At 39.6% G+C, this 20518-nt stretch overlaps 1 protein-coding gene across 1 annotated transcript in view; it reads right to left on the bottom strand.

The window, feature by feature from the left end:
- Nucleotides 1-1161: 1161 nt before the first annotated feature.
- Nucleotides 1162-20518, bottom strand: part of DNAI3 (dynein axonemal intermediate chain 3) — a 79171-nt gene continuing 59814 nt past the window's right edge. Inside the window, exons 18-21 of the mRNA XM_064279961.1 lie at nt 19941-20145; nt 18422-18513; nt 13736-13858; nt 1162-1577 (exon numbers count right to left, since the gene is read on the bottom strand). Of these exons, the coding sequence (XP_064136031.1) occupies nt 1434-1577; nt 13736-13858; nt 18422-18513; nt 19941-20145 (564 nt within the window). The 3' untranslated portion in view covers nt 1162-1433. The remainder of the gene's footprint in view (nt 1578-13735; nt 13859-18421; nt 18514-19940; nt 20146-20518) is intronic.

The following is a 20518-nucleotide window of genomic DNA, read 5'->3' as shown; positions in this document are numbered from 1 at the left end:
AAGTTTTCCTTCTTCCAGCAACCTAACTTGTAAACCTTGGCATAATCCTTTCTCTTCCCTTTCCCATCCAACTGGCCTTTCATTTCTATTTTCAAATTGAGCTTAAAACAGGCCATCCTAATCTTTTACCTTCAACTATTGCTATTGCCTCTTAATAGGATTTCCTGCCTTGAGACTCTCCCCACTCTAATCCATTCCTTATCTTCCTGAAAATAAAGCTGCTCATGTCACCTTCCTGCTCAACCCTTCTATTAATTCCCATTATCTATGAAATATAATCCAGCTTCCCTAGTTTGGTTTACAAGAGACTTTCCCATCTGGCTCCAACCTACTTTTCCATCTCATCTCCTGCTACTTTCCCCCATTCCCCCCTCCATTCCCGTTGATTCTCTGGGACATTGAACCTCTTACTGAGAAACACTAAGCTCTTCTGCAACCCAGACAGTTTCATGTACTGTTTTGTTTTTGCACTCACACTGGTTAAACCTCGGGTGCAATAATGACTAGAAAGTGTGATGGTGGACATCATGTCTTGTGCCTCATCTCAGAGGAAAGCTTTCATGTTTTCACCACTAAATATGATGTTTGTTGTAGGATGGTTTTAGGGTATCTTCATCAGATTAAGGAAGCTCCCTGGCTAAGGATTTGTTATTGTCATGAAGGGGGGTCAAAATTTATAAAATGTTTTTCTGCATCTATTAAGAGGGCATCATCATTTCTCTCCTCTAATCAATCATTAAACAAGAATTATTTCTGCAGTTAAATTAACCTTACATTCCCAGATAAATCCAGCTTGATCTTTATGTATTATCCTTTAAAAAAATATATATGGGTTCAATTTGCCAATATTTTGCTTAGTATATGGCCTTACAGTTTCAGCGGTGGCCCCCCCAAAAACCAAACCCATTGCCATTGAGTCAATTTTGACTCATAGCAACCATACAGGACAGAGTAGAACTGCATCATAGGGTTTCCAAGGACCATCTGATAGATTAAAATTGCCCACCTTTTGGTGAGCAGCTGAGCTCTTAACCACTACGTCACCAGTGCCCAGAGGAGCACTTTTTGGAGAGTGACCAAAAGCAATCTGATAATTAGGAACAAAGTTTGATGTCACTTCTGTCTGGGATTAGGACGTCTGAATGGATAGTGGGGGCGGGAGTTGGAGGGGATGTACGAAGCTTTGTATTACTTTAGGAAAATGAAAATGTCATAACATTTTTTCATATTCAGTCTAATAATAGCCTAGTACCAAAAGAGAAACAGATCTTCTTGTTATAAATCAAAAGTTTCAATATCGATAAAATAAAGGCCTACATTTATATATAAATCTAATTATGTTTAGTTTGCTAGTTCCATAAAAAAAAAAAACTAATGAATAAAGGGGGAGGGGAGTCCCATACAGTCCCCAAAAACCCTTTCAGCAAGGTTTCCTACAGAATGTCCATGTATGACACTTTCTCTGAGACTTTGATTAGTCCGAGGTTGATGAGGACGGTCTTTTCCAGTTCCAGATAATTGTCATAGTCCATTTTCAATTCAGCTTCCATTTGTTCTTTTGACTTGTGATAGGTTTTCTAGGGGAGAAAAAGCAAGACACTCGTATAAAATTCTGACAGCTAAAAATACCAAAGGACGAGCAGGGGCTGTTGTAAACAATTGGCCTGGCTGTGCTCTCAGGGAGTCTGCAGGAAGGCAGGAGGGAAGGGGGTACCTCTTGCTGCAGTCAGGGGGAGGAGCTGCTGCTCTGTACAGAGAAGGTGGACACCCAGCCGACTAGTGTGGATAGATTCAAGATACCTCCTGGAGGGGGAACAGACACAATTTGCTGCTGAGTTGCCTGTGGGGGTCTCAGGGGAAGGGAGGAATCTTGGATGCCTTGCAGGCTCCTAGCTCAAAGGAGAGAGCACAACCACTTACTGAGGGAGGAGAACATTGACAAGGGAGAGATAGCAGGGAACCTTCATGCTACCAAAGAGTCTCTGGGTGGTGCAAACAGTTAAGTGCTTGACTACTAACTTAAAAGTTGGCAGTTCAAACCCACCCAGAGGCACCTCAGAAGAAAGGACTGGTGATGTTTCCAAAAGGTCACAGTTCTACTCTGCACACATGGATGGGGTCACCATGAGTCAGGATCGACTAGATGGCAACTGGTTTGGTTTTATTTATGCAGCCAATTTATCCAATACCACTTATTGGATAATCGGTTGTTCAGGATTCCTTCAGGGATTTAATACATTCTTACAGAGTCTAGGAGTCATTTCTGGACTACCTGTTCTGTTTTTCGATCTGTAAGTATTTGCATCAGTACTGATCTAGTTTAATTATTTTGGTATTTGAACTCATTATCATATCTGATAGGGCAAGCCCCCAGGCATTATAATTTTTCAGAAATTTTTCCCCATCTGTATATTCTTTCAGATGAACTTTAGAATCATTTCCATTTTGGTGTATTGTCCTTGTATTGTCTTTCTTTCCCTCCTCTTGTCTTCTCCCCCATCCTACTGTCTTCCTGTGTCACTAAGCTCCGTCTTTGTGTGTTCCATTAGGGGGATTAGTACTCTCGACATTCATTCTAGTTTCATTAGAGAATAGTTTTTAAACAATGTTTTCCTCCTTTGAGACTTCAGAGTAATAGTCCCTTCTTCGTCTGGGGTGTTTTTCCATATGTTTGCTTATCTTTCCCTTTTCTTAATATCTCTGACTTTCATATTCCTCATCTCTAATGATAGGACCCACTTCATAGCATTGTGAGTGTTAAGTGAATCGTTTATTTAACCCTCATGTCAAATCCTCAGAATAATGCCTGCACTTAATACCTGCTAGCTGCAATATGTAACCAATTCACAAAAAAAAGCAAGACTCGATATGGTAAAAGTAGAAAACACCTTCTAACCACTGTCCTTTGCAATATATGTAGCAGATCCCAGGGCTTTTCCTATTACTTTTAGGTACTATGAATAGTGTCAGGTTCAGGTATTAAAAATCCAGGCCCTCCCATGGCAGTGCCCCCTGATGTCGGCCATAGGTCCTGGCTGGCTGCTGATGGGCCTGCCCCCAGTTTATCTGCACCTGACTGTGCACCTCCAGCCTCTTTCTGCTGCAGCTGCCTCACCCCAGATAGAAAGTTCTTTTGGACACCTGATTTGAGCCCAAGTACTTTCCAAAGGTGTCTACTTGGCCCCAGGAAAGCTTGCCTCCCCCTCTGCCATCAGGAGATGCTCCTCGCTCCACCAACCTCTCTCCACAGCCTGCTGTCAGGGCACCGTAAGCCAGTATCTGGCCTGCAGGCTTTTCAGGCAAGAGCCAGACCTAGTCACTGGATTCTTAGCTCTCCCCCACATTCTGCTCTGTTCCTTGATAACATGTGGCCCTTGGATTTCTGCTGCTCAAGAAGCCTCTCTCTAGCAGTGGTTCCCCGGAAGGTCTCCTCAGGAAGTCTGATATATTGAGGAAGCGGGAGTCGGGAATTCATGGCCCTCTGATGCCTGTCTCCCAATAAGAAAAGAAAATTTTTTTTCTCTTGCCATTGACTTCCCTATAACTCTTGCCTCCTCTATGTAGCCTGGAGGCTGGGGGATTGACTAGAGGATGCAGAATTCTTTTGAACTCCCTCCCACTCCCTTTATAGATGGTGTAGCTTGTGGGGTTATGTGGCACTACTGTTTTCCCCACTTTTGGGTCTCCGGCTGAAACTTTAGTTAAGGAAATTCCTATTTCAGAGCTGTAATTACTATTACCCATCAAGAAGTGAGCTGTATCAGGTTTGATGTTTGCAAAGATGCAGGAATATGGTTCCCTGGGATCTGCTGGTTGAAGTGTGCAGCCTAATGCCTGGTACTGGTGGGCATCTAGAACGTCTATCCCTGGGACAGATGTGTGGTCTTCTAGATCCCTCTGTAAAAATACTAATACTGAACACTTACTGGCACTCTCTATGTGCCAGTTATTCTCTTGCTGTGTGCCTTAGAGTCGATTTTTGACTCAGAGTGACCCCATGTGACAGAGTAGAACTGCCCCATAGGGTTTTCTAGAGTGTAATCTTTTTTTTTTTTTTAATTTTTATTGTGCTTTAAGGGAAAGCTTACCAATCAAGTGTCTCTCATACAAAAATTTATATACACCTTGCTATATACTCCTAGTTCCTCTCCCCGCAATGAGACAGCACATTCCCTCTCTCCACTCTTTATTTCATGTCCATTCAGCCAGCTTCTGACCCTGTTTGCCCTCCCATCTCCCCTTGAGAAAGGAGCAGCCCACATAGCCTCATGTGTCTACTTGATCCAAGAAGCTCACTCCTCACCAGTATCATTTTCTATCCCATAGTCCAGTTCAATCCCTGTCTGAAGAGTTGGCTTTGGGAATGGTTCCTGTCTTAGGCTAACAGAAGGTCGGGGGACCATGACCTCTGAGGTCCCTCTAGTCTTAATCAGACCATTAAGTCTGGTCTTTTTAGGAGAATTTGGGGTCTGCATCCCACTGCTCTCCTGCTCCCTCAGGGGTTCTCTGTTTCATTCCCTGTCAGGACAGTCATCATTTGTAACCAGGCACTATCTAGTTCTTCTGGTCTCAGGCTGATGTAGACTCTGGTTTATGTGGTGCTTTCTGTCTCTTGGGCTCATAATTACCTTGTGTCTTTGGTGTTCTTCATTTTCCTTTGCCCCAGGTGGGTTGAGGCCAATTGATGCATGCTAGCTTTTAAGACCCCAGATACCACTCTCCAAAGTGGGATGCAGAATGTTTTGTTAATAGATTTTATTATGCCAATTGACCTAGATGTCTCCTGAAACCATGGTCCCCAAGCCCCCACCCCTGCTACACCGGCCTTCAAAGCATTCAGTTTATTCAGGAAACTTATTTGCTTTTGGTTTAGTCCAGTTGTGCTGACCTTGCCTGTATTGTGTGTTGTCTTTCCCTTCACCTAAAATAGTTCTTGTCTACTATCTACTTAGTGAATACCCCTCTCTCTCCCTTTCTCCCCACTCTTGTGACCACCAAAGAATATTTTCTTCTCTGTTTAAATTATTTCTCGAGTTCTTATAACAGTGGTCTCATACAATATTTGTCCTTTTGCAACTAACTAATTTCACTCAGCATAATGCCTTCCAGATTCCTCCATGTTATGAAACATTTCACGGGTTCACCATTGTTCTTTATCAATGCGTAGTATTCCACTGTGTGAATATACCATAACTTATTTATCCATTCATCCGTTGATGGGCACCTTGGTTGCTTCCGTCTTTTTGCTATTGTAAACAGTGCTGCATTGAGCATGGGTGTGCATATATCTTTCGTGTAAAGGCTCTTATTTCTCTAGGATATATTCCAAGGAGTGAGGTTGCTGGATCGTACAGTAGTTCTCTTTCTAGCTTTTTAAGGAAGTGCCAAATGGATTTCCAAAGTGGTTGTACCATTTGACATTCCCACCAGCAGTGTAGAAGTGTTCCAGTCTCTCCACAACCTCTCCAACATTTATTATTTTATGTTTTTTGTGTTAATGCCAGCCTTTTTGGAGTGAGATGGAATCTCAATGTAGTTTTTATTTGCATTTCTCTAACAGCTAATGATCGTGAGCATTTCCTCATGCATCTGTTAGCTACCTGAATGTCTTCTTCAGTGAAGTGTCTGTTCGTAACTGTTGCCCATTTTTTTATTGGGTTATTTGTCTTTTTGTAATTGAGTTTTTGCAGTATCATGTAGATTTTAGAGATCAGATGCTGACTGGAAATGTCATAGCTAAAAACTTTTTCCCAGTCTGTAGGTAATCATTGTACTCTTTTGGTGAAGTCTTTGGATGAGCATAGGTGTTTGATTTTTAGGAGCTCCCAGTTATCTAGTTTCTCTTCTGGTATTTGTGCATTGTTAGTAATGTTTTGTATACTGTTTATGCCATGTATGAGGGCTCCTAACATTGTCCCTATTTTTTCTTTCATGATCTTTATCATTTTAGATTTTATATTTAGGAGTTTGATCGATTTTGAGTTCGTTTTTGTGCATGGAGTGAGGTATGGGTATTGTTTCATTTTTTTGCAGATGGATATCCAGGTATGCCAGTACCATTTGTTAAAAAGGCTGTCTTTTCCCCCATTTAACTGAATTTGTGCCTTTGTCAAATATCAGCTGCTCATAGGTGGATGGATTTATGTCTGGATTCTCAATTCTGTTCCATTGGTCCATGTATCTGTTGTTGTACCAGTACCAGGCTGTTTTGACTACTGTGGCGGTATAATAGGTTCTAAAATCAGGTAGTGTGAGGCCTCCCACTTTGTTCTTCTTTTTCAGTAATGCTTTGCTTATCTGGAGCCTCTTTCCCTTCCATATGAAGTTGGTGATTTGTTTCTCCATCTCATTAAAAAATATCATTGGTATTTTGACTGGAATTGCATTGTATTTATAGAACACTTTTGGTAGAACAGATATTTTACAATGTTAAGTCTTCCTATCCATAAGCAAGGTATGTTTTTCCACTTATGTCAATCTCTTTTGGTTTCTTGCAACAGTGTCTTGTGGTTTTCTTCGTATAGGTCTTTTACGTCTCTGGTAAGATTTTTTCCTAAGTATTTTATCTTCTTGCGGGCTGCTGTAAATGGTATTGATTTGGTGATTTCCTCTTTGATATTCTTTTTGTTGGTGTAGAGGAATCCAACTGATGTTTGTATGTTTATCTTGTATCCTGATATTCTGCTGAACTCTTCTATTAGTTTCAGTAGTTTTCCTGAGGATTCTTTAGGGTTTTCTGTGTATAAGATCATGTCATCTGCAAATAGAGATAATTTTACTTTTTCCTTACCAATCTGGATGCCTTTTATTTCTTTATCTAGTGTAATGTTGAATAAGAGTGGTAATAAATGGCATCCTTATCTGGTTCCCAATCTCAAGGAGAATGCTTTCAGTCTGTATCCATTTAGGATGACGTTGGTTGTTGGCTTTACATGCCCTTTATTATATTAAGGAATTTTCCTTCTATTCCTATTTTGCTGAGAGTTTTTATCATGAATGGGCGTTGAATTTTGTTAAAAGCCTTTTCTGAATCAATTGATAAGATCATGTGGTTCTTGTCTTTTTTTATTTTTTATATGATAGATTACATTAATTGTTTTTCTAATGTTGAACCATGTCTCGATACCTGGTATGAATCCCACTTGGTCATGGTAAATTATTTTTAAGATGTGTTGTTGAATTCTATTGGTTAGAATTTTGTTGAGGATTTTCGCATCTAAGTTCACGAGGGGTAGAGGTTTGTAATTTTCTTTTTTTTGGAGTATCTTTACCTGGTTTTGGCATCAGGGATATGCTGGCTTCATAGAATGAGTTTGGAAGTATTCTGTCCTTCTCTATGCTCTGAAATACCTTTAGTAGTAGTGGTGTTAACCCTTCACTGAAAGTTTGGTAGAACTCTCCAGTGAGGCTGTCCGGGCCAGGGATTTTTTTGTTGTTGTTGGGAGTTTTTTAATTACCTTTTCAATCTCTTCTTTTGTTATAGGTTTATTTAGTTGTTCTACCTCTGTTTGTGTTAGTTCAGGGAGGTAGTGTGTTTCTAGAAATTCATCCATTTCTTCTAGGTTTTCACATTCTTAGAGTACAATTTTTCATAGTAATCTGATACGATTCTTTTAATTTCAGTTGGGTCTGTCATAATATCGCCATTTCATTTCTTACTTGGGTTGCTTCCTCTCCTGTTTTTCTTTCGTCAGTTTGGCCAATGGCTTATCAATTTTGTTAATTTTTTCAAAGAAGGAACTTTTGGTCTTGTTAACTCTTTCAATTGTTTTTCTGTTTTCTATTTCATTTAATTCTGCTCTAATCTTTATTATTTGCTTTCTTCTGGTGTCTGAGAATTTCTTTTGTTGCTCTTTTTCTATTTGTTCAAGTTGTAGGGATAATTCTTTGATTTTGGCCCTTTCTTCTTTTTGGATGTGTGCATTTATTGATATAAATTGACCTCCGAGCACTGCTTTAGCTGTGTCCCAAAGGTTCTGATAGGAAGCATTTTCATTCTCATTGGATTCTATGAATTTCTTTATTGTATCCTTAATATCTTCTATAACCCAGTCATTTTTGAGCAGGGTATTGTTTAGTATCCAAGTGTTTGACTTCTTTTCCCTGCTTTTTCTCTTATTGATTTCTACTTTTATGGCCTTATGGTCAGAGAAGATGCTTTGTAATACTTTGATGTTTTGGATTCTGCTAAGACTTGCTTTATGGCCTAATATGTGGCCTATTCTAGAGAATGTTCCATGGGCAGTAGAAAAGAAAGTTTTTACTTGGCTGCTGTTGGGTGGAGTGTTCTGTATATGCCTATGAGGTCAAGCTAGTTGATTGTGGCATTTAGATCTTCTGTGTCTTTATTGAGCTTTTTTTCTGAATGTTCTGTCCTTCACTGAAAGTGGTGTGTTCAAGTCTCCTACTGTAATTGTGGTGCTGCCTATCTCACTTTTCAATGCTGTTAGAGTTTGTTTTATGTATCTTGCAGACCTGTCATTGGGTGCATAAATATTTAGTATGGTTATATACTCCTGGTATATTGTCCCTTTAATCATTATATAGTGTCTTTCCTTATCCTTTGTGATGGATTTAACTTTAACGTCTATTTGTCAGAAATTAATATTGCTACTTCTGCTCTTTGATTGTTGTTTGCTTGATATATTTTTTTCCATCCTTTGAATTTTAGTTTGTGTCTCTAAGTCTAAGGTGTGTCTCTTGCAGGCAGCCTATAGACGGATTGTGTTTTTTTAATCCATTCTGCCACTCTCTGTCTCTTTATTGGTGCATTTAGTCCATTTACATTCAGGGTAATTACGGATAGGTATGAGTTCAGTGCAATCCTTTTGTTGTCTTTTTTTGTGTGTTATTGACAGTTTCTTTTCCCACTTAATTTTAAGTGCTGAGTAGATTATCTTTATGTATTGTCCTTTCCTCATATTCGTTGTTGATTTTGTTTCTGCTGAGTCTCTATTTTTTTCTTGTGTTTTATCTTGATGAGTAAGATTGTCAGTCTCCACTGTGGTTACCTTAATATTTACCTCTATTTTTCTAAGTTTAAACCTAACTTTCATTTCTTTATATCACCTTGACTTCCTCTCCATATAAAAGATCTATGACTACATTTTGTAGTCCGTCTTTATTGTTTTAGGATTTTCTTCTTTTACATATTGACATCATTGTTTCCCTGTTTTAAGCATTTTTTTATTTTGATTTATTTTTGTGATTTCCCTATCTGGGTTGACAGCAGGTGCTCTGTCCTGCATTCTAATCTTGGGTTGATATCTGATGTTATTGATTTTCTAACCAGAGAAACTCCCTTTAGTATTTCTTGTAGTTTTGGTTTGGTTTTTACAAATTCGCTAAACTTCTGCTCATCTGGAAATGTCCTAATTTCACCTTCATATTTGAGAGACAGTTTTGCTGGACATATGATTCTTGGCTGTCAATTTTTTTCCTTCAATGCTTTATATAAGTCATCCCATTGCCTTCTTGCCTGCATGGTTTCTGCTGAGTAGTCTGAGCTCATTCTTATTGACTCCCCTTTGTAGGTGACTTTTTGTTTATCCCTAGCTGCTCTTAAAATACTCTATCTTTGGTTTTGGCAAGTTTGATGATGTCTTGGTGACTTTCTTTTGAGATCTACCTTATGTGGAGTTTGATGACCATCTTGGATAGATATCTTCTCATCTTTCACACTATCAGGGAAGTTTTCTGCCAAAAAATCTTCAACAATTCTCTCTGTATTTTCTGTTATCCCTCTCTGTTCTGGTACTCCAATCACTCAAAGGTTATTTCTCTTGATAGAGTCCCACATGATTCTTAGGGTTTCTTCATTTTTTTAAATTCTTTTATCTGATTTTTCTTCAAACATATTGGTGTCAAGTGCTTTATCTTCAATCTCACCAATTCTGCCTTTCACTTGCTCAATTCTGCTCCTCTGACTTTCTATTGAGTAGTCTAATTCTGTAATTTTATTGTTAATCTTCTGAATTTCTGATTGCTGTCTCCCTACAGATTCTGGCAGCTTATTAAATTTTTCCTTATGTTCTTGAATAACCTTTTTAATTTCTTCAACTCCTTTATCGGTGTGTTCCTTGGCTCCTTCTGTGCATTGCCCGATCTCCTTCCTGATGTCTTGGAGAGCTTTGTATATTAATCTTTTGTATTCTCCATCTAGTAATTCCAGGAAGGCACCTTCATCCAGAATAGCCTTTGATTCTTTGTTTTGAGAGCTTGTTGACGTGATTGTGGTCTGCTTCTTTATGTGATTTGATATTGACTCTCGTCTCCGAGCCATCTATTAATTATTGTATTAGCTTATTTTATGTTTGCTTACTGTATCCCTGCTTCTTGCTTTGTTTTGTTTTGATATGCCCAAACAGGCTGCTTGAGTGAGCTAGCTTGATTATTTTCACCTTTGAAGCTCTAACATCCTGTCACTAGATGGCTAGAGCTGTTTTCAGGTATATGAGCCTAGGAGTCCATTCACTTTTCTTGTATGGATTCAGCTCAGATATGCAGGTAGTTGGTCATCAAGTGTGTGGTACAGGCTGTGTCCTATAGTCTTAGAGGGGCAGGGGTGATTGGTGTAGGTATACCTATCTTGTTGCAGCAGCGGGTCATGCTCCGAACAAGGCAGGGGGCTGACAACTGTTCCCCGAGTGTCTGTGAGGAAAGCACGTCCATGTTCCCTAGAGCGCACAGGTGAGTGGGTTCTGCAGATGGACCACGGGCACCCAATGCTTTTGGTTGTAAGGACTGGGAGGTACCAGTTATCCTTGGATTTCTGTTGCAGGTGGCTGGGTGATGTGGGTGGAGCCACCAGTCCTTAGGCCCCTGATTTGGGTGAGGACCCTGTTTATAGGCAAAGCAGTGCCAAACATCAAACACCCACCCCTCCACCACACAGCTGAAATAGTCACAGTCTGCCAACAAGAGCCTACTCTCCTGAAGTAGGCCCACACAGGTTCATGTGGGGGGGAAGGTATCCAAAGACCATGGACTGTTTATGCCTGAATAAGAGCCACTTCTAGTAGGGTTGGCAGATTATCTTCTCCCTAGTTGTGAATTGATTCCTTCTCCAAGGCTAGGAGAATGGCTCAGAGCATTCAACAGGACCTATCTCAAGTCCAGGGAAATTGACAGCCACTGAAGCCGGCTTGGGGCCTGAGAGAGCAGTAAAATATACGCAAGTACTTAGCTTTTACTGAGAGTGCTGTTCTTCTCTGGTTCCGGAGGTGTGAGTAGGCTGTGTGGCTGGCTGTCTCTCCCTGAGGAAACTGTGGCCAGAGTGCTACCACCAGCCTGCCACAGTCACTCCCAGGAATGGTCCCTGAGGGTTCCCCACAATTCAGGTCTGGCAACTCCTCTCAGCTTCTGAACTATCTCTCCCTCCCCCTGCCACTCATTCCATTTTCTAATTTTGCCTTTGATGTTCAGGGTTCCTAGCTTGTCATAAATACAATTGTTTCACTTGCTTTTTTGGGTCTTTGTTGTAAGAGTGATCACCAGAAGCATCTGACTACTCCACCATCTTGGCCCCACCCTCTAGGGTGTAATCTTTATGGAAGTAGATTGCCAGACCTTTCTCTCACAGAGCCTCTGGGTGTGTTAAAACCACCAACCTTTTGGTTAGCAACCAAGTGCATAACCATTGTGCCACCAGTGCTGTAAATCTCTTAACTCATTTAATCCCCACTGCAATCCTCTGAGGTTGTTACAGTTACTATTCCTATCTTGCCCTATTTCCTGTTTATCACCAGTTGCTTATAAGGAATTATGTCTTACTAACACTAGTTGTTTTTCCTTCGTGTCCTTTTTCATATTCTAATGTAGCAGAGGAAGCCTTTTAAATTTGTTCATTTATCCAGGATTTAGCTTCAGAGAAATTTTGAGAAATGATAACTCTACTTAGAAGTGGGTACTAAGTCAAACGGAAATGAAGTTATAAAAACGAAAAAGTTTGGAAACCAGAAAGCACAATACAGTATTATAATAGTTGGGTGCTTTAAAAGTATTTCACATGCAAATTAATTTTGGGTTATCCACAATTCACTTGCTGCCACCGATGTAGCTAAATAGGAACAGTCAGTGTGGTATATGAACACTCATAATAACTGTGGATAATTGCTGGGATAGGGGAAGGTGGAAGATTATCCCCTACAACATAATTTCAGCCAATGTTTGTGGGTGTGCAAATAAACAAGCCAAGATCAATTTGTTTGTAGTAGGAGAAAACAATGAAAAGCTAATTAATTGGTACTCTTTTACACTTTGTCATTACTAAACAATTCTTTTGAATGGAGGCCCTCTGGCTTTATAACACTAATTAGGATCTATCTATAAATGATAATGTTAATCTGAAACCAAATATGTTGCCATCAGTCAATTTCGACTATAGTGACCCTAAAGGACAGAGTAGAACTGCCCCATAGAGTTTCCAAGGAGTGCCTGGTGGATTTGAACTACCGACCTCTTGGTGACGTAACCACTATATCACCTGCTAACGTAGTACATTAAAATATTTCCACATGCTGATGCTTTGGGACCTAGGGTCTTACATGAATAATTACATTGAAGGACGTTAGATACTTGGCTACAAGGAAACCAGAGATGGGATCAATGATGAAGTTGCTGGTGACAAAAGTTCAAAGGATGGATGAGCAACAGATTCAAATAAACAGCAAAGAGAAGTAGACATATAGACTGAAGTAACATCAAGTGGGAAAGAGAGAAGCATGAATTCACAGAATATTTAAAGTCTCCAAATTCCAGATGAGAAAGGGGAGATCAACAGAGTGACGATTCATATGAAACAGAAAGCAGCTGAGAAGAGGGGGAGAGGGGAATATAGAGCTTTAGGTTCCTTTTCGGTAGAGTTTACTATTGTTGTCATTGATTCCAACACAGAGACCCTATAGGACACAGTACAAACTGCCCCCATAGAGTTTCTAGGCTGAAATCTTTATGGGAGCAAATTACTAGATCTTTTCTTCCATGGAGAAGCTGGTAGGTGTGAACTGTCCACACTTTGGTTAGCAGCTGAGCACTTAAAGCATTGTGCCACCAGGGCTCCTGAGTTTCAGACAGATGCGTCTTATATAAATTCACTTCTACATTGAATTTCAAAGGTCCAGTATACTATATTGTAGTAGAACTCATATATATAGTTATAGTTACATTAAAAAAAAAAAAAAAACTAGTAGCTACCATTTAATGAAAAATTATTTGTCAGGTTACTTAACAGTTACCCCTACAGTAACCCTAAAAAAAAAAAAAAAACCCTAAAAGGTAGTTATTATTATTCCCATGTTAAATTGAGAGAGCAGATAAAGGATAAGAGCCTTGCTCCAGATCTCAAGTTAGTGAGTGGGCACTTTGAGATGTGAGCCCACGTCTTGACTCCATATTTTACTCTTTTTATGCTATCTATTTTAACACATTATTCACTGGGTGTTAAAATTCTATATAGTATTCAAATGTTGAATCATTGTATTTATACCAAAGGAATTCATAGAAATTCATAGAGAAAATTTCAGAAACAGAACTAGATGAAATCTTGCTAGTTGTCCCTCGGTAGTTCTCACACACGGTGAGCTAGAAAAGCAGAGAAATGCCCTCTTGACTCATAAGACCGAGGGAAGAATATGAAAAGGTATTACTTTTCCATTAAAACTGTGGAATAAGCCAATCAAATACAAAACCATTGGCATTAGAGGAAAGCAACTTCCATTTCTGAAATTTAACTTACAATTTTTTTCTTCTCAATTTCCAGATCCATCTCTTGCTTTTCTTGCTCACGAATTTTTTTGCGCTGCTCCACATATTCCAGATGCTTGACTTCTCTTTCAAAGTAGTGGTTAACACTCGCTATCTGTTAAAACAAAGGCCCACGAGAAGGTAACCCATGCGGAAGCCCCCATGTTCTTCATAAGGCTCCCCTGGGATTCCTGCTGCTTGTACTTAGGTAAATTAGCTACTTTGGGACACCATTAACCATTTAGGTGGATGTACTTTGGAAATTGTTCACTTTAATTGCCTGTCTAAATCTCAGAGAGAATGCTTTTGCAAATCTATAGTTGATAAAGTAGCTTCCAAATTCCCCATTCTCTCAGATTTGTGAGGATTTCTAATACTTCTTGGCAATGCTGGGCAAAAAAAAAACCCTTCGAAGGTGTCACAGCTCTGGCTTGTCTTCATGACTGTTTAAAGCAGGGACTGCTTGATGTTATGGTTAAAACGATTTTGAATTGTATTCCAGAATGAATTGCAGTGGGAAACTGGGCCCTGGATTGTATATGATTTCAGGGCAGTTCAACAAACACTTATTGAGCACTTATTCTAAGCACTGGAGCCCTGGTGCCACAGTGGTTAAAAGCTTGGCTGCTAACTAAAAGGTCAGCAGTTCGAATCCACCAACCACTCCTTGGAAACCCTATGGGGCCGTTCTACTCTGTCCTATACGGTCGTTATGAGTTGGAATTGACTCGACGGCAACTGGTTTTATTCTAAGCACTGGGAAAACAATGATGATATGCTGTAAGAGAAAGTCCATTTTTACCATTAGAAAGTTTTGATACTGGTCTTTTAATTCAAGTGACATCAAGTGCGGTACTTATATTTAAGCTATTTCTACCTGTAATACAGGTAACTAGAGGTAATGGGGAGGGACAGGGTTCATAGGCCCATAGCCCCATTACCAGCCAAATTTGCAGGTTATAGTGCAAAGGTTAAGGCCCTATGAATTACAGGTTTCCAGGAAGAGAGTGGGGTTGGAACAAGAAAGCAGCAAAGAGTTGTAACTTCATAGAAAAATGTTCAGGGATTGCCTTTATCCCTGTTATTCCTTCTTTTTCTAAGCTGGAGGGAAGTTTCATGTCATCAAGCAACTTGGAAAACTCAGATAAGAACATCAATGTAGATGCTAAAGGGACTGGAATCAGAGGTGAGTTCCTGCTGCCCTGGAGGGTATACTGTGTGGGCCTGAGAATAGCAACAGGAAAGGCTGCAGAGACCTTGGGGAAGGCAACCAGTGGAAAGAAGGCTTTTTGCTTTCTAGTAACTAAGCTCTGTGAGGAATTGCAACAGATTGCAATCTATATATTTAATATTGGTTCTATGTATATATATACGTATGTGTGTGTGTACATATATATATGTTGTTGTTAGGTGCCATCGAGTCGATTCCGACTCATAGTGACCCTGTGTACAGCAGAATAAAACACTGCCCAGTCCTGTGCCACTCACATGATTGTTATGCTTGAGCCCATTGTTGCAGCCACTGTGTCAGTCCATCTTGTTGAGAATCTTCTTCTTTTTCACTGACCCTCTACTTTACCAAGCACAATGTTCTTCTCCAGGGACTCATTCCCCTTGTCCAAAGCATGTAAGACTTAGTCTCACCATCCTTGCTTCTAAGGAGCATTCTGGCTGTACTTCTTCCAAGACAGATTTGTTTGTTCTTTTGGCAGCCCAGGGCATATTCAATATTCTTTGCCAACACCATAATTCAAAGATGTCAATTCTTTGGTCTTCCTTATTCACTGTCCAGCTTTCACATGCATATAAGGTGATTGAAAACACCATGGCTTGGGTCAGGCGCACCTTAGTCTTCAAGGTGACGTCTTTGCTTTTTAACACTTTAAAGAGATCTTTCACAGCAGATTTTGCCAATGCAACCTATCATCTGATTTCTATACTGCCACTTCCATGGCTGTTGATTGTGGATCCAAGTAAAATGAAATCCTTGACAACTTCAATATTTTCTCCATTCATCATGATGTTGCTTATTGGTCCAGTTGTGAGGATTTTTGTTTTCTTTATGTTGAGGTGTAATCCATACTGAAGGCTGTGGTCTTTGATGTTTATCAGTAAGTGCTTCAAGTTCTCTTTACTTTCAGCAAGCAAGGCTGTATCATCTGCCTAATGCAGGCTCTTAATGGGTCTTTGTCCAATCCTGATGCCCTGCTCCTTCTTCATAGAGTACAGCTTCTCAGCTTATTTGCTCAGCATACAGTTTGAATAGGTATGGTGAAAGGATCCAACCCTGATGCACACCTTTCCTGACTTAAAACCACAAAGTATTCCCTTGTTCTGTTTGAACGACTACCTTTTGGTCTATGTACAGGCTCCTCATGAGCACAATTAAGTGTTCTGGAATTCCCCTTCTTTGCAATGTTATCCATAATGTGCTATAATCCATCCAGTCAAATACTTTTGCATAGTCAATAAAACACAGGTAAACAACCTTCTGGTATTCTCTGCTTTCAGCCAGGATCCATCTGATATCAGCAATGATATCCTTGCTTTCCACGTCCTCTTCTAAATCCAGCTTGAATTTCTGGCAGTCCCCTGTCAATATACTGCTGTAGCCACTTTTGAATGATCTTCAGCAAAATTTTACTTGTGTGTGATGTTAATGACACTGTTCTATAATTTCTGCATTCAATTGGATCACCTTTCTTGGGAATAGGCAAAAATACGTGTGTAGCCAGCCATCACTTACCAGTCTGAAACTCCTTCCTCTCACACTTAGCCTTTGAGGGATTGCTTTGATCACTTCATTGCTTTTTTAGGCCCCCCCCCCTTTTTTTTTTATAGAAGCAAAGGGTAAGCACAACACAACTAGTGAATGACGGAGATGCTAGGTGAACTATGCTCAAACAACAAGCGCTAAAGACCAAAGATCTGTGAAATGGCAGGAAGCTACGGCAGGGGATGCCCCCACATCACTTTCATTCTCGTCGATTCAGTGTAGTGCTTGGCATGTGGCAAATTCAACTTTTGCTTTTTGGAACTTTCTTTTCCCGAATATTTTCAATCCGCGATTAGTTGAATCTGCAAATGTGGAACCCACGGCTATGAAGGGCCAACCAAAACCAGAAACCAAACCTGTTGCCGTTGAGTTGATTCTGACTCATAACGACCATACAGGACAGAGTAGAACTGCTCCATAGGGTTTCCAAGGAGCAACTGGTGGATTTGAACTGCTCACCTTATGGCTTACAGCCATAACTCTTAACTATTGCACCACAGGGCTCCATTTACATATATATATATATATATACATACAATCAATATCAAATATATAGATTGCAATCTATTGCAAGTCCCAACAGAGCTTAGTTGAGGAAGGCAAAAAGTACGAATAGCAGTTCTACTCTGTCCTATACGGTCACTATGAGCTGAAATCGACTCAACAGCAACAGCTTTGGGGGTTTTTTTGGTATATAGATGTATGCGTGTATGTTCACGATAAAAGGAGAAAATATTGAAGTTGTTGAGGATTTCATTTTACTTGGACCCACAGTCAATGGCCAAGGAAGTGTAGAAGAAAAAAATTTTTTTTTTTTTTTTTTGCAAGGAAGCAGCAGTCAAGAAATCAAACAACGGATTGCATTGGGCAAATACGCAGCAAAAAGACCTCTTTAAGGGGTTAAAAACCAAAGATGTCATTTTGAGGACAAAGGTGTGCCTGACCCAAGCCATGGTATTTTCAATCACCTCCTGTGCATGTGGAAGCTGGTTACTGAATAAGGAAGACTGAAGGAGAATTGATGTGTTTGAATTATGATGTTGGCAAAGAATACTGAACCATGGACTGCCAGAAGGATGAATAAATCTTGTTTTGGAAGAAGTACTGCCAGAATGTTCCTTAAAAACAAGGATGCTGAAACTTCATCTCACTTACTTTCGACATGTCGTCAGGAGAGATCAACCCCTGAAAAAAGGCCATCACACTTGGTAGTGGGTCAGCAAAAAAGAGGAAGACTCTCAGCAAGATGGATTAAAACAGTGGCTGCAACAATGGGCTCAAACAGAGCAATGATTGTAAGGCTGGTGCAGGTCCGGGCAGTGTTTCGTTCTGTTGTACATAGGGTCGCTATGAGTCAGAACCAACTCAATGGCACCTAACAACATAACAGCAACAACATATATATATATATTTCTATTCACTGATCTTCTTTTTATAATTTCGTTATTAACACTGCTTGAAACACTTGGGTGGTAGATATGGAGGGGCAGAATGTTGCCGGTTCAGAGATGCCTGCAATATCCCAAGTTGGAGGAGGTTAGGACAGGGGTGGGTGACAGAGAGATGCATAAAAACATCAACTGGGTCCTCAGGAAAGGGCATGATTGAAATAAGGGTCCTACACTTTGGTTGACCTGAAGATAATATTTTATGGTAATGAATCTCCAAGTCAATTCTCTCAGAATCTGGGCTTCCTTTACTTGGCCTTTCTCCCATTTCACATTTTTGTTTTCTAGCTTTGAACTATTTAACTCATGCAAGAGGAATATATATCATGATTTTCAACTGTATGATTCTTTTGTTTTTTTAAATAGCAGAAATGATGTCATTTCTGAACACACTTTTAAAATATGCCTCATAAATATCTGGTCACATAAATCTTTGAAGACAAAAGTTACTAACCTCATTGGCAGAAGGGTGACTTAATGTCCAAGGAATCTCTAATATATGCAGCGTTCCGTAATAATCAGCTATGGCTATAAATTGCTGCCTAGCTGAAAGATTAAAACAACGGGACAAAAATCAGCAAACAGGAAGCTATCTTGGAGTATAAACATAAAATGTGCTTTTGTCTTGTGGTCTCTCTTGGGGCCTGCTGTGGCTACAATAATCTTGGCATCTTCATTAGATGCTCATAACTGGCAAAAATGACGTGTAAAAGTCATTTTTTTCCAGTCGATGAAATGAAAGCTGAGACCCTGCGCCCTTGTCAGCCACCCTGCCTCTTCAAATCTTCTTCTCCTGGTGTCTACATAGGGACTGTGGCTCCTGGCTCAGGTGGACCCTCTCTGTGGTTGGGCCCTCTGGGTAGATTTGAAAAGAAAGCAGGGACAACACATGCGAAGATTTTCAAAGAAAAGTCATGAAGCATATTTTTACCAAACACTCAATAAGGTCTAAAGAATACCATTATCCAAGTGAATTTCCAACACATAGTCAGGCCCACAGTTTTCCTATTATAAAAACAAACTGCCTGCTTTGAACATTTAAAATGGGTAAAAACAAATATGTTTGAGAATTTTATATCTCATCATGTATTTGTATTTTTTTGTCATTCCTAGAATATCTGGCTCATATTGCCAAATTCTGGACTCTTAATCCCTATAAGGATGCAAAAGCAATGTTTTGTGTCAAAGATGGGAGAACGCAATTTGGTAACATGTATGAGTAAGCAGTAGCCAGACTGTGGCACTCCAGGGATTCTGAAGACTCAGTTTCCAAATCTAACGTTTTTGAGAAAGAAATGGATAGAAAATTTGATGCCCGCACTTCTTTGGAAACAAAAGGGAAACTGATCTTCTCTTTAAAGAAGCAAATATACTAGATTTATACAAAAAGTAAACTTGGGTGAGACAGAAAGATTAGGGCGAAGGAGATGAATTATTTTTCTATAGACACATCCTTGAATTTCTGCATGCTTGGTTGTACATTATTTTTTCCTTGTAATTAATTTAAAAATTAGTTTAAATAGATATACATTCTCAGAGAGTCATCTGATTTTGTCAAAAGGACTGCTTGATATCGTCCAGGGAGAACCACAAAAGTGATGAAATGTTGGGAAAATGTGGCTTATAGTGAGAAGTTAAAAAAACAAAATGTATTCTGTCTGGAAAAGAAACAGCAAAACGTAGCAAAGATTTAGGGATCGCCCTGTCCGGCCTGGAAAAGATGAGAAGGGTGTTTTCTAATGTGTGTTTCAAAATCAGCCTCCGTTTGACAGGCTAAACATGTCTCCAAAGTAATTGTTGATAAAGCACAACAGTGAGAGAAGCTCAGGTTGTATCCAAGATTTGAGAGCAAGAGGGAAGGGAAAGGAAGGGAAGGAGACAAAAACAAAAACCTGAGAGAAAATACTAGAAGCTTTCCAGATGAATGTCCCAAGTTACCTAAAAAAGGCATAATGAGTTAGCTCTTAACATACCAGAAAGGGTCCAAGGTTTGATGTAGGTGATCATTGTTACGCAGATGTTTTGTGACTGGGCTGGTTCATGGGTTTTTTCCAGAAGGTCCCAGATATCGATGTATCCATCTTCTCGTCCAACATAGAAAACCCCAGGCCTTGTCAGGGACCAGTGCCCTGAGGTGTACCTTTTTGGTGCACAGCATGACTGAAGTAGGGGTCCACTCTTAAAAAAAAAATTTTTTAAGACAAATTCAAAGTCTTTTTGTTACCATCTGAGGGAAATTCGGAATGATTTTCAATTCTGAATCTAAAGCAGTTTCCTGTAAGTACAAGTCAGATGGCTATGATCACATAAGAGCAAAAATATGTCCATTCAGAGTCTTACTTCTTTTTATGGTAGGGTTTTGTTTTTTAAAATATAATTTCAGCTCTTTTCTTTCCTATGTGTTTTCATAACACCCTTTTTCTCTTTAGTTGCTTTTTAGAAAAGACTAAACCTTCAAATCAAGCTGTAATCATTCTAATAATCCAACTGCTGCTAAAGTTCATTGCTATTTCTATGGAGGCTGATGGGCATTAGATAAGTGAAGTTTATA

The sequence above is a fragment of the Loxodonta africana genome, chromosome 3 (genome assembly GCF_030014295.1).
Source record: "Loxodonta africana isolate mLoxAfr1 chromosome 3, mLoxAfr1.hap2, whole genome shotgun sequence".
NCBI classification, from domain to species: Eukaryota; Metazoa; Chordata; class Mammalia; order Proboscidea; family Elephantidae; genus Loxodonta; species Loxodonta africana.
Note: the sequence above shows the minus strand (reverse complement) of the source record. Positions and strands in the feature narration are given on the sequence as shown.